General features: G+C 44.0%; 1 protein-coding gene across 3 annotated transcripts in view; it reads right to left on the bottom strand.

Annotated features, from left to right (window-relative positions):
* The window catches only part of SMIM13 (small integral membrane protein 13), a 34,957-nt gene extending 27,120 nt beyond the window's left edge, over window positions 1-7,837 (bottom strand). For all 3 annotated transcript variants that reach the window (XR_009451923.1, XR_009451922.1, XM_059688601.1), the window contains exon 1: window positions 7,248-7,837. Coding sequence is in view for 1 of the 3 variants with exons in the window: in XM_059688601.1 (XP_059544584.1) it covers window positions 7,248-7,323 (76 nt within the window). In the remaining 2 variants the exon portion in view is untranslated. The remainder of the gene's footprint in view (window positions 1-7,247) is intronic.
* Between the last annotated feature and the right edge of the window lie 6,825 nt (window positions 7,838-14,662).

Here is a 14,662-nt window from a genome sequence, read left to right as displayed (position 1 = left end):
CACATTGACACACAGCTACCATTAGCTTCCTCACTCCCAAGCTCCAAGGGTTCTTCCTTTACCTGTATAACAACCTCTGTGTTTTATAAATAAATGTTCTATTACAGTTTGAGTCTTGGCTCTGAATTATTTCCTACCCAGAACTCAAGTACTGAGATTGCTGAACCCAGGTCCACTCTGACCCCATGGGTCTAACATCCAGTGTCATTTCTGCCACCTACACCACCATCATTAGTTCTTCCAACAGAAAGTCTTGGATTACTTCTCCAAAATCAAATAGCTACTGAGAGCTGAGAGTGTTACTAGAAAGAGGACCTGGCCCTGAGTGGGTCTTCCTAGGTCCAGCTGGTAGTGTGTGGCTTCTGGACTTTGTGCAGGAAAAATTTCACAACACAAGTCCAGGTGAGTTTTAGAGAATGTTTACTAAAACTGGGGACAATGAAACAAGGAAGGGCTGAGGAAATGAGACTACTTTGGCTCACTTAAGAAGTCAAGAGAAAGGGGAATCTTGGGACAGAGTCAGGGGGTTTGCCCAGGATGAAATGCCACTGCCCATTGCTGCCCTGGTTGCAAGTCTCATGGGTTGCCTTAGAGTTTAGGAGGTGCATGCCTGTGTAGCAAGAGGAAGGGGAGGGAAGGCAAAAGGCTAGGGATTCTCGCGAGAGGGAGAAAACACACTGGACCTTCATTTTGAGGGGGTTTTAAAAAGGTTGGGTGTTTTGGGCCACAGGAGACCACGGACTGTGACCCAGAGCAACCTGCGCCCACACCATACTGGGGAGGAGCAACCTGGAACAACCCAGCTCACGCTTCACTCCACCCACAGGAAAGCAAGGACTGTGTGACCCAGAGCAACCCATGCATGATCCACCCTGAGCCCAAGGACTTGCTGCTGGGGCTACCCGGAGCAACAAAGCACATGCCCCACTCTGGGCCACAGGAGAGTGCTGCTAGGGCAGTCTGGAGCAATACAGTGTGCCCAGCCAGGGGCAACAGGACTGTGATGAAAGCGTACTGCCAGAGGGACTTAGGGTACCACCCTGCCACAAGTGCTGGGACCACACAGCGAATTGCATGCCAGAGGCCTCTGGGTCCTCACAGAAAGTCGCACATGAGAGGAACTGTGCAAATGCTCCCACCACCCCAAGCATCTGAAGAAGACAACTGAGGGACCAGATCCATGGGAGAAGGGGATACAACTCAGAGCAGAGACAATAAAACCTCTGGGCTAACGATATCTGGACCATTGGCCAGATAGGGTCTTCAACCTCTCAAACCTCAAACAGGGTGCCCAGTGCCAGAAAGAGACAGCAAAAATAGGGAGACAAAGAAACAACCCCCAAGGAAAGAAAAGGAGAAATCACCAGAAAGGGAACTAAATGAAATGGAAGCAAGCAATATGTCAGAGAAAGTATTCAAGTAAGGGTCATAAAGTTCCTTAACTGGCTAGCTGAGAAAATCAATCACATATGTAAGAATCAAGAGGAAATGAAGAATGATATAGTGGCAATAAAAAAAACAATGGAAGGTTTCAAAAGTAGACTAGAAGAAGCAGAGGACCAAATCAGAGAGTTAGAAGACAGGGCAGAAAAACAATATGAAAAGAAGGAGGAAAGTTTTAGAGAGATTTGGGACAACACGAATCGAATCAACATCCACACAATAGGTGCACCAGAAGGTAAAAAAGAGGAGCAAGGAATAGGAAACCTATTTGAAGAAATAATGACAAAAAATTTACCTTACTTGGGGAAGAAAAGTCACACAAGCACAGAGAGCCCCAAACAAGATGAACCTAAAAGGACCCAGACTAAGACACAATATTACAATGGCAAACGTTAATGACTAAGAAAGAATCCTAAAGGCTGAAAGAGAGAGACAGAAAGTTACCTACAAGGAATCTCCCATTAGACTATCAAATAATTTCTCAACAGAAACACATGAGGCCAGAAGGGAATGGAATGAAGTATACAAAGTGATACAAAACAAGGGACTGAATCCAAGAATACTCTATCCAGCAAGGCTATGAATCAAAATTGAAGATGAAATCAGGAGCTTCGCAGACAAAAAAAGGCTAAGAAAGTTTATTACCACCAACCCAGCAATGCAAGAAATGCTAAAAAGACTGTGGTAAAAAAGAAGAAATAGAAAGGGAAGAAGGAACACAGGCGTGAAGTATCAAAATGGCAACAAACAACTACCTATCAATAATAACCTTAAATGTAAATGGCTTAAATACTCCAATCAAAAGACAAAGGATGGCTGAATGGATAAGATAAAAAGGGATCATTCCTCAACACAATAAAAGCCTTATATGACAAACCTATAGCCAACATCATACTCAACAGGAAAATACTAAAACCATTTCCCCTAAGAACAGGAACAAAACAGGGATGCCCATTTTCACCACTCCTGTTCAACATAGTACTGGAAGTGCTAGCCATAGCAATCAGATAAGAAGAAGAAACAAAAGGTATCCAAATTGGAAAAGAAGAAGTAAAACTGTCATTATTCACAGATGACATGATATTGTACATAAAAAAAAACCCTAAAGACGCCATCAAAAAACTACTAAATAAATGAATTTGGCAACATAGGAGGATACAAAATTAACACCCAGAAATCTACAGTATTTTTATATAGAGGCCCAGTGCACAAATTTGTGCATGGATGGGGTCTGGCCAGCCTGGCCCTGATCGGGGTGGATCCGGACCAGGCTTGTAGGGAGGAGGAGATGGCAGGCGGTTGGCCAGCTAGCCCGCCCGCCCCAATCAGGGCCCAATCAGGGCTGGGGGGGGGGGAGTGTGGGGGGAGAGGCCACTGGTGATTGGCCAGCAGGCCCCACCCCTGAATGGGGTGTGGGGCTGATTAGGGGTGGAGCCAACTGTGGGGAGGGGCTGTGGGCTGGCTGGCCAGGCCCCTAATCTGGGTGGGGTAGGAGGGATAATCGTGGGCGGGGCCGGCTGGAGGGGCGGCAGGAGGTTGGCCACCAGCCCCACCCATGATCGGCAGGCTGGCTGGCCACAATGGGCGTCATAGTGACTGGTCGTTCTGGTCATTACAGTGCTCCAGTTGCTGGCTTTTTATATATATAAATAATGAACTCTCAGAAAGAGAAACTAAAAAAATAACCCCATATACCATTACAACAAAAAAATTAAGATACCTAGGAATAAACTTAACTAAGGAGGTAAAATACCTGTACTCTAAAAACTACAGGACACTGAAAAAAGAGATAGAGGAAGATATAAACAAGTTGAAGAATACCAGTATACTGTGTTCATGGATTGGTAGAATCAACATCATTAAAATGTCCAAATTACCCAAAGCAATCTACAGATTCAATGCAATCCCCATTAAAATACCATTGGCATATTTCACAGACCTAGAATAAACTCTCCAAAAATTCATGTGGAATAAAAAAATATAGCTGCACTAATCCTGAGAAAGAAGAACAAAGTTGGAGGGATCACAATACCAGATATCAAGCTATATTACAAAGCCACTCTTCTCAAAACTGCCTGGCACTGGCACAAGAACAGACACACAGACCAAAGGAACAGAACAGAGAACCCAGAAATCGACCCAAGCCATTATGCTCAATTAATATTTGACAAAGGAGGCAAGAGCATACAATGGAGTCAAGACAGTCTCTTCAATAAATGGTGTTGGGGAAAATGGACAGATACATGCAAAAAAATGAAACTAGACCACCAACTTACACCATACACAAAAATAAACTCAAAATGGATAAAGGACTTAAACATAAGACGGGAAACCATTAAAGTCTTAGAAGAACCAATAGGCAACAAAATATCAGACATATGTCATAGCAATATCTTTACCACTACAGCTCCAAGGACAATGGAAACTAAGGAAGAAATAAACAAATGGGACTACATCAAAATAAAAAGCTGCACAGTAAAAGAAACCATCAACAAAACAAGAGAGCTCACTGCATGGGAAAACATATTTGCCAATGTTATATCTGATAAGAGTTTAATCTCCAAAATTCATAGGGAACTCATACAACTTAACAAAAGGAAGATAAACAACCCAATCAAAAAATGGGCAAAGGACCTAAACCAGCCATGGGCAAACTACAGCCCGCGGGCCGAATCCGGCCCGTTTGAAATGAATAAAACTATTGAAAAAAAAGACCATACCCTTTTATTAATGATGTTTACTTTGAATTTATATTAGTTCACACAAACACTCCATCCATGCTTTTGTTCCAGCCCTCCGGTCCAGTTTAAGAACCCATTGTGGCCCTCGAGTCAAAAAGTTTGCCCACCCCTGACCTAAACAGACACTTTTCGAAAGAGGACATACAAAAGGCCAAGGGATATATGAAAACGTGCTCAAAGTCACTAATCATCCGAGAGATGCAAATCAAAACAACAATGCAATACCATCTCACATCTGTCAGAATGACTATCATCAACAAATCAACAAATGACAAGTGCTGGCAAGAAGTGGAGAAAAAGGAACCCTTGTGCACTGCTGTTGGAAATGCAGACTGGTGCAGCCACTGTGGAAAACAGTATAAAGTTTCCTCAAAAAATTAAAAATGGGACTCTCATTTGACCCAATAATCCCACTTCTAGGAATACCGTACATCCCAAGAAATCAGAAACACCAATCAGAAAGAATATTTGCACACTTATGTTCATAGCAGCACAATTTATATAGCTAAGATTTGGAAACAGCCTAAGTGCCCATCTGCAGATAAGTGGATTAAAAGACCATGGTACATCTACACAATAGAATACTACGCTGCTGTAAAAAAGGACCTCTTACCATTTGCAACAGCATGGATGGACTTGGAGAGCATTATGCTAAGTGAAATAAGCCAGTTGGAGAAAGATAAATATCACATGATCTCACTCATTTGTAGAATATAATGAACAATATAAACTGATGAACACAAATAAATAGATCCAGAGACATAGAAGCATCGAACAGACCTTTGAACCTCAGAGGGGAGGTGGAGGTTAGAGGGGGAGGAGGTGTAAGAGATCAACCAATGGACTTGTATGCATGCATAAAGCATAACCCATGGACACAGAGAGCAGGGGGGTGAGGGCATGTGCTCGGGGGTGGGAATAGCCAGGGAGAGGTCAATGGAGGGAAAAGGAGACATGTAATATTTTAAACAATAAATAATTTTTTAAATAAAATAAAAAAGAATTTAAATTTAAAAAAAGAAAATGCTAGGTGTTTAGGGACGGTCTTAGGGGAGGGTCTCAACTGCATCTGTCCTTGGGTGTGGTTGGCAAATAGCACTAATTGGATTTCCACTATCTGTCTCCCTGAGTAGGGTGTTTTAAGCTATTTACCCTCTGTTTGGGGAGAAGTGTAAACCATTTACTCCTAAGTGTCCTTGGTTTAGGGAAGACATGATTTGCTAGATGTCTACAAACTGCTTGGCATCAAGATTTTTTAACTATTTGTCTCAGTTTCCCTATTTCACTTGTCCTGGGCTTACTAGTCGTCTCAAGAGAAAGACTGATATTTGTAGCAATTAGGAATTTCAATGTCCCAAAGGCAAGTTTGGCAAATATTCTATCAAAGGTGTTGCCACATATCATGCAGTCTACGTGTTTCACTGCCATCTCCAGGTAGCCTGCATCTTCAAATTAGAAAAGAAAGTATATGCTTTCTTCCTTCTTCATATCCAAACAAATAACAAAGGTCTGATTTTCCTTACTTCAAGTATCCTAAATACCTACAATTAGCCCAAAATCTTGACTTCAAAAGCAGGAAATTGAGAAAGTCTTTTCAATTGTTTTATCATCAGAAAAGAAAGGCTGTGCTCTGGTGCCTTAGTAAAGCGAGAAAATTAAAAATTAAAAATATATACATACAAGTTTGTAAATACAAACACATATATATGCATATGCACAAACACCCATATCTGTGGGAAGCCGCCTATTGTCTTCTCTAGCAGAGAGGTGTGGACAGGGAGCCCGGAAGGCTGGTGACCCTTGAAGCCCTGGCAGAGGTGAGGGCTATGCACCCACTGTTCAGTCGAGACAATGGTAGCTGAAGCAACTTCCCCACCAGATAGTCATGTAAATCCTTACTGATAAGATAGTCTGCCTGTTACTGGAACTTGCCTGCTTAAGGGCTATAGGTGGATCCCAAACCCAATAAAAGGGATGGCAAGGCCTGAGCACAAGCAGAGTCCATCCTCTTGGGATGTGCTCTCGCCTGGCCCCCCAATTTCCAAATTATCTGTTTGTCTAGTCTCTTCCATTTGTGTGCGGCCCCTCTTCCAGATCCTGAACCCTGAACCACGCGGGAGGTGGAGGAACATACAAACACACTTTACGCACATATCCTCTCCAAATCCAACTCAGTTAGTACATTTTTCATGTAATGAATACACCCTATAGTATTTATTTTGAATTCTGACCAGCTATTGCATTAATCTGAAGCCATACGTTAATGCAATTATGAAAAAATAAGCTCAATGACACTGAAATACTTCCCAAATTTTCACAGTTGTTGAGCCACTCTGCTAAGAGATTTGTGGCTATCAGTTACTGTGTATAAAAAGAAAACTCCGAAAGATCTAAAACTGAGCTAATAGCACCTTGAGAAGAAAGTTTATGTCCTGTCCTTCCAAGAAGGAAAAAACTCACAGCAAACAAAACAGCACCCATTATCACAGAACGAAGAGCGGGTTACCCAACCCTGGAAGTTTAACGCAGCCAGCGTTTTCAAGTTCTGCCTCGTCTCAACATTTCTGTTTGGAATTTAGTTGAAGCCTGAAACTCCAAGTAAACAAACAATTTCCCATGGGCTTCAAAGCCAATCCTATTCCTGATTTGAATTTACCTTTAGGGTCAGAATCGGTAAAGAAAGAAAAAGGAGTAGCCAATCACTTCACCTTCGAATACAGGCCAAGGTTAAAATCTGGGCAGTGTGTGGTAAGAATGGCAATCAAGAGCAGACGCTGCCGGTGAAGCAATATCTGGTTTAGCCCCGAGTGAAGATGCCCAGCCCTGGATCCCGTTCTCCCTCCCTCTCCGGGATGCCAGCGGCGGTCACAGGTCGGGGGCACATCTCCGCTGAGCTCACCCCTGAGAGGGAACTGGACAACAGATGATTTTCAGACACTTGTCCATTCACGCCTTAATTTTTTTTTTTTTTTAAACCGGACAGAACAAGCCAGTCAGCAACACGAGGAGCGCTGGCGCGTGCACCGCAGCGTGCAACTGCCCCACGGCGGATGCCCCACTCACCGCACACCATCAGCAGCAGGACGATCAGCAGCGTGGCCACGAACACCAGCAGGGTCAGCCCGACGTTGTGCCACATCTTGCGGGTGGAGGGGCGTCCGGCTCGGAGCGGCGGGGCGGTGGGCGCGCGCGGCCGGCGGGCGGGTCCGGGGCTTCAGCGGCGGGCTCCGGGCGCAGCGCGGCGCCGGGGCGGCATGGGAGGCGGGCGCCCCCAGGGGGCGGGGCGGGGCGGCGCGGGGCAGACACCGCGGCCGGCGGGCCAACCCGGCCGACCCTTCTTCACGCCCCGGCGGGCGGAGCGCGGGCAGAGGCGGGTCGCGGAATGCCTCTAGTCTACCCCCTCATCGCTCCCGGGAGCCTGGGACGCGGTGCCGGGAGACCCCGGCGGCGACCGGATGCGCTTCCATGGCGGACCCCACGCGCCCGTGGAAGGAGAGGACAGGCACAGGGACGCGCGGCGATCACACGGCCCTCGTCGCCGCCCTCCCGAGGGTTTCCTCGGCCCTAACGAACGGCCGATAACGTCTCCTGGCAGCCGCTAACAGCTGCTTCTCAGCCCCAGGCCCCCTCCCCCTGCGGCAACTCAACCCCCGTAGTCCCCACCCCTGGCCTCCACCGTGGCGCAGGGGCGGCTGGGAGATGGAGTCCAGAGCCCCGTGGAGGCTCGAGAAAGCTGTCCCACATGGACTACAACTCCCAGAATGCATCACCGACTCAGCAGCGTTTCTTCTCCCACCCTCTCTCCCCCTTTCTGCCTTTGGTTTTTCTCAAGCCACAACCTCTGTCTTCAGACTGCGGGTTTTGTATTCCCAATACCCGCGCAGTTGTCTGTGCCAAAGCGCCGGAGTTAGTTCAACCATTACTCCACATACAAAGCCGTTTTGTTTAAAACCATGATTGACGAAGCACGAAGAGGAAAGAAAGGGGTGGCAGCTGCCTGAAAAACTGGTTGCCTGTGAACCTAGCTTTATAGCTGGGGGCGCTGGTTGTATACTTGGGACTTTTGAGCAAGTCCTCACATCCCTGCCAAGACACCGGCCTGAGGCACGGAATCTTCCTTTCCTCCCTGTAACAGATGTTGTATGTTTTCAAAGATAATGTATTTTAGAAATGGTCCGCGGGGGACTTAAGGACATCTGCTTTGCCCTTAATTCACCTCAGTTGTCAGTTTAATCCATGCTGCTCCCTTGAGACCAAGCGACAGATGACCCACAACTGAAGATTTTGCCGCACTGGCTTGAACAAACCACTGTGAAACAGGACACTTTCATAAGCTCAAGTTTTCTCTCTGCACCTGAAATTAAAAGTCTTCAATTCCGCCAGATTACATTCATTCATTAAGGAGGTGCCCCCAAAAGAGGAGAGAATAAATGTATAGTCCACTTTTAGAAAGAACCAGATAAAGCCTTCATGTTTTCCTATGACTCTCTTGCTCCCTTGCAATACCTTTCCAGTCTACAAATTCCTTTACCCGCTCCTATCTCTCAAAATAAAACAACAAAAAACAAAGAACAGAATCTATGCAGCAACCCCTGGATTTATTAAATATATCCTCACCATGTCAGGATATATTTGAAAATAATTGTGTATTCCCTACACAACAGTATTATGAACAAATCCATACTATACTAGTATATAAAAATATTAAGGGATAATGACTCTGCAGAAGATTTAACACAATTTTCTATGAGGAGAGAATGAGCCCAGTGCAACTAAGATGTATTTTTTAATCAATTGATGCCTTTTTAATAGATGGTTCAATTCTATTGCATAAATAAAACACATTTTATTAAAACCTAGTTGAAAAGTTGAAAAAACAGAACTGGAAGAATTTATTTTAAAGACTTTTCTCTCTATTCTTCACATATGCCAAGCACTGTTGTAAGTGCTAGGGGTACAGCAGTCAGTAAGACAAGCAAAGGTGTTTATGCTCAAGATCATTATTATAGTTGGAAGATACAGACAGTAAGTGTAAATAAGGAAATCTCAGGAACTGTTAATTCCTATATTGAAAACAAGCAAGACAAGGTGATAAAGATAGGGGTGTTATTTTAGACTAGAGGCCCAGTGCACAAAATTCGTGCACTTGGGACGGGGAGGTCCCTCAGCCCAGCCTGCGCCCTCTTGCAGTCTGGGAGCCTTTGGACATCCTTAGCGCTGCCATGGAGGCGTGAGAGGCTTCCACCAGCACCGCTGCTCTTGCCAGCCCTGAGTCCAGCTTCTGGCTGAGCAGCGCTCCTGCTGTGGGAGCGCACTGACCACCAGGGGGCAGCTCCTGCACTGAGCATCTGCCCCCTGGTGGTCAGTGCACATCACAGCAACCGGTCGTTCCACTGTTTGGTCGATTTGCATATTAGCACACACACACACACTAGTATAACATATACATATATATTTTTTTTAACTGGTCCCCATCCCCCTGCACTTGCCTCATACTGTTTGCAACATCCAGGACCTGAGGGACCACTGATACACAAATACACACACACTCAGAATGCACACACTCACACACACACACACACACCGACACACTTTAAATATATTTTTTATTGTTGATAGTGTCCTCCAGGTTTTGATAAACAGTCAGACTTGAGAAACACTAGTACCAACTATATTTAAAAATTAATTAGGTACCACCTTTGATATTCCTTGGGTTGTTTTATATTATGTAGTAATTTATATATACATATATATTATTTAGCATTTCACCTATATATGTCGTTTCCAAAATATGATTTTTTAAAGGGAACATCTACTCTGCTATTTCCTTCCATAAAAGAGGAAGCTCAATTGGTAATAATATGTCTGGTCTCTCTATGCTTTTACTCCCTCTGTCGCTGGTCAAGGGAGGAGTGACTTATCTAATTAGTACATTTAGAAAAAACAAACTGGGTTTGCTGAGCTCATTTCCTCCCACATTCTGCTTGGGCATGAGGGAGGGCCACCCCACTTCAGCAATGCCTCAAATTAGGGGTTAATTAACAGGCCTGACTGGCTCTCACATTATTATGTGTTCTCTGACTTAGTCTTCATTATTAATAAAGGTGATATTATGCCCTCCATATGTCTTTCTCATTTTTTAAATTTCTCAGTTGGGCAACATGTATTCATTATTCCCCCTCAGCGATCCCACACTGCTTTTAAGATAATTAACAGAAGGAGCCAGGAATTTGGCATTTAGGTATTGCCACATAGTAGGTGCTTGTCACATATTGATTGATCCAAATGTTTGATCTCTAAAGCCTGGAAATAGGCCTGAATTTTAGTCATCTGTTCTCTAAGTATTGTGGAAAGAATTATACTAAATGTGGGATACATACAAGGTAACTCAGACAAGACTCCTGTCCTCAAGGAAACCCAGTTCTACAGCAAATATTTACCAAATGCCTACTCTGTGCCAAAACTAATACAAAAATAAACAAGATATGCCTCCTTACATAAAAGAATCCAAACGGCTCAGCATTTTTTCAATGTTGACCCATCTGTGCTTCACGAAATCAATTAAGTGAGTCATGACCAGCCACTAATGGAATGGAATGGAATGGAATGGAATAGAATAGAATAGAATAGAATAGAATAGAATAGAATAGAATAGAATAGAATAGAATAGAATAGAATAGAATAATAGATCACTGTGTACTACAAGTAGTAAAGGCAAGCAGTACTCATGAAACTTGTTTCAGTTATTTGTGTGTGTATGTGTATGTGTAAATTCAGTTGCAAAGCAAAATATATTCTTACTGTGGGTTATAGTTTTTAAAAGTTGAAAATCCATACTCCAGCAAAGGGATTCAGGAATTTTTTATATATTTACTGTACATAAATGACAATATTAAATCTTATTTTACACATATATCATAGAAATTGTATAGATGAGCCATTAAAACATTGAAAAAATAATTAGCAGTTGCTTCATTTCTATCTCCCAAATAGCATCCAAAATGTCTCTAATGGCCAACACTGATCCAGAACCACACAGGATAAGTTGACACAGTAAAAGCCACCACACAGTGAAAGTCACTAAGACTTTTTTCTTTCTTTTTTTTTTTTTTTTTTTTTTTTTAGCAAGGAAATGACTTGATGAAAATATTTTAAAAACATAGATCTGTCAGCAGAGTAGAGGTGAGATTGGGGGTGAGGAAAGAGATCATTGGCATAGTCCAGAAGAGTGGTCTCCGGACCATTTTTTATTGCCCTTTTGGTAAAGGTAGACTACATAAGTGGGGCCAAGCCTCTGTCTCAATACAACTTAAAAATCTGAATTTAAAAAATCTTTCTAGCTTGGCCAGTGTAGCTCAGTGGTTGGGCATCAACCTATTGAAGCATCCATCTTATATAAAAACTGCTGTTTGAAGTTTTAACCCTGCTATTTTGGCTTCTGTAGATGCTTGCTGTCTTAAATAATAAGGAAAATAAGACTACTCCCATTTCAGAGAGACCATTAAACCTTCCCCAGACGAAGTTATCAGTGCTGGCGTCAGGCCACGCCTTTGGTCGAGGTCTCAAAGCACCAGCACATAGGACCCTTTAAGAACTTGCAAAGGGAACAGGAAAAAAACCATATTTGGGAGACAAAGAGGGCAAGATAGTATAAATACAGGAAACTTCCTGTGTGATTGCACCCAGAATTTGAGAGACATTTTCCTCTGGGCCCATGCGTAATAAATGTAACTCCATCTCTCTAAGCATTGCTTGGTTCTTCTCCAATTTTTCTGTAACATTTTGAACCAGGAGGTCAAGGTTCGATTCCCGATCAGGGCACATGCCCGGGTTTCAGGCTCAATCCCAAGTGTGTGGCATGCTGGAGGCAGCCAATCAATGATTCTCTCTCATCATTGATATTTCTCCCTTCCTCTCTGAAATCAATAATATATATATATATATATATATACATACATATACACTAGAGGCCCCTTACAGGAAGATTCCTGCAAGAATAGGGCTTCCTGAGACCGCAGCAAAGCAGAGAAGGGAGCGAAGCCCACCGAGGGGAGCTCCGCTCCTTTCTCCGCTGCCTCGCTCCCTCACTTCGCCACTTAGCCCTCGGCTCCCACCCTTCTCTGCCACCTGGGCTCTCTCCCTTCTCTGCAGCTTTGCTCCCTCGCCAGGTCACGGATCCAAGGCCCTGATCCCCCAGGCAGCATTGCGCACTGCCGGCCCCGCCTCGCCAGGTCACAGGTCCGGGGCCCGGGACCTGTGGGCAGCGTCATACGTTGCCGGCCCCACCTCGCCTGGTCAGCGGTCCAGTCCCAGTTCCCACGAGCAGTGTCGTGCAGTTCCAGCCCCGCCTGCAGTATGCAAATTAGCCGCCATCTTTGTTGGCGGTTAATTTGCATATCGCACTGATTAGCCCGTGGGAGGCGTAGCAAAGGTACCGTCAATTACCATGTTTGTCTATTATTAGATAGGATAATAAATCTTTCTAAGGGTCAAAAAACTAATAATGAGTGATAACTGGGCCAAGACTGGGGAATAGGCAGAAATGGAAATCCAGCGATGTTAGTGAGCTGGCATTTGGGGGCTCGTTTACCCAGAGGAGCATTGGAAGGTCCTGAAGAGAAGGCTGAGCAGTGCTTTCCAGCATGCTGGGGATTTTGGTGAAGCTGGCCCGGGCTCAGGTGCCTGGAGACGACCAGGTACATAGGACTGAGACACCAGAGGGCTGCACCGCAGGAGAAAGGGGGAACCAAAAATAAACCTGCAGCCTGGTCAGCTTTGCCTGATCTAGCTGACCCCTAAAAGTTCAAATCCTGAAATTGGATTAAGGGAATCCTGGATTACTACAGCTCCAAGGCTTGGCTGAAACAAATGAAAAAGCTCAACATCCTACACCTCAAATTGTTACTACAAATGACCTTTCAAAAGTAATTTTCAGCACAAATGCAAACAGTTTTTTATTGCTTGCCATTCTTGTTAAAATATTTTTTTGAGCACACACATTAATACATGGTTTTTTGCTTACAAAAAAAAGAGCTAGAAATGAAATAAAGTAAGTTTTTATTTTTAATGATAGGTAACAATATTAATACTCATGTTTAGTTTGCCAGGGTAACAAGTACCACACGCTGGGTAACTTAAAATGACAGAAATGTATTCTCTCACAGTCCTGGAGGCTGAAAGTACAAGATCAAAGTGATGGCAGGGCCATGACATCGCTAAGGCCTCTAGGGGAGGATCCGCCCTGGGCTCTTTTAGTTTCTGGACACTGCCTCCCCCAACATGCCCTGACCTTTGGCAGCATACACCAATCTTTGCCTCTTCTTCACATGACTATTTTCCCTCTGTGCCACTGTCTTCTCTTTTTATAAGATCAACAGTCGTTAATTTAACTAATTCCAGGTTTCGCCCACTATCTGAAATTAGAATGTTCCTATGACATCTTTCATAAACAAAGAAACGAAGAAGCAATTACCATTACTTTATAAGGAAAAATTTTTTATTGTTCCCAGACTCCAAAGATAACGGACCAAATTATACAAAATACCCTTAATTATGCCCATTTTACACTAAGCACCTTGTGAGCTCTGATACCTTTAGGACACATCTTGCTAACAGATAGATGCACAGAGTAAATTGAGATAAAGCGCAGAGGTAACAGACACAGCCCACAGCCCTGGCGAATTTGCTGAAATGCTGATTTTGGTTTGTGGGGAAGGAGCTTGAAAGGGCCACCCTCGCTGCTCAGGGTGTGGGCTGCCCCGAGCTGCCTCTGCAAAACACGCATTGGATGCTATTTTCGTTTTTCCCCTTTATATGTAAAAGCAAAAAACTCTTTGGATTTCTTCCAAATAGTGAAAAGAGGCACTAATGTAGGTCTTTGTGGGGTAAGGCAAAATTTTGAAAAGGGGGCAATACCTGAATGTCTGCAGCAATCCTATTTCCAAGTCACTCATCTTGGAGAATTGGAGGTGAGGATTTCCACTGATATATTCATGGGATACAATTCAACCCATAACAATCACAAAGTAGGCTCCATTGCCGGGAGCCGGTCCATCCTTGCTGTTTCAAGGGACCTGGCATATATGGCATACAGTTCTTAATATGTTTGCTCACCTTCTTGGCACTGTGTTTTAACCAAGGTCACCTCTCCGAGAAAGGTTGTTTCTCCAGGTAGGAATTTTTCCCTGAAGTCAGGGAGGGGATGAAACTCCTTAACTAAGTGCCAGGCGGGTAGTTAATCACTACAAACAATCATGCTTAAGCTACATAATCTTTACTCCCTGGAATGGAGATAAGAAACGCCCTAACCTTTGTAATAGAGATTGATAGGATTGAATCAACTGGTATAAATACAGATGTAACAAGACAGAAACACACAGAACTGAGAACACAGAACTGAGAACACAGGGCTTGGAAGACAGGACCAAGAGAGACAGAGCCTAGGCACAGAACCTACACAGAACGTTCTCAAGAGACAG

The sequence above is a fragment of the Myotis daubentonii genome, chromosome 3, assembly GCF_963259705.1.
Source record: "Myotis daubentonii chromosome 3, mMyoDau2.1, whole genome shotgun sequence".
NCBI classification, from domain to species: Eukaryota; Metazoa; Chordata; class Mammalia; order Chiroptera; family Vespertilionidae; genus Myotis; species Myotis daubentonii.
The sequence above is the reverse complement of the archived record's forward strand: the minus strand, read 5'-3'. Positions and strand labels throughout refer to the sequence as shown.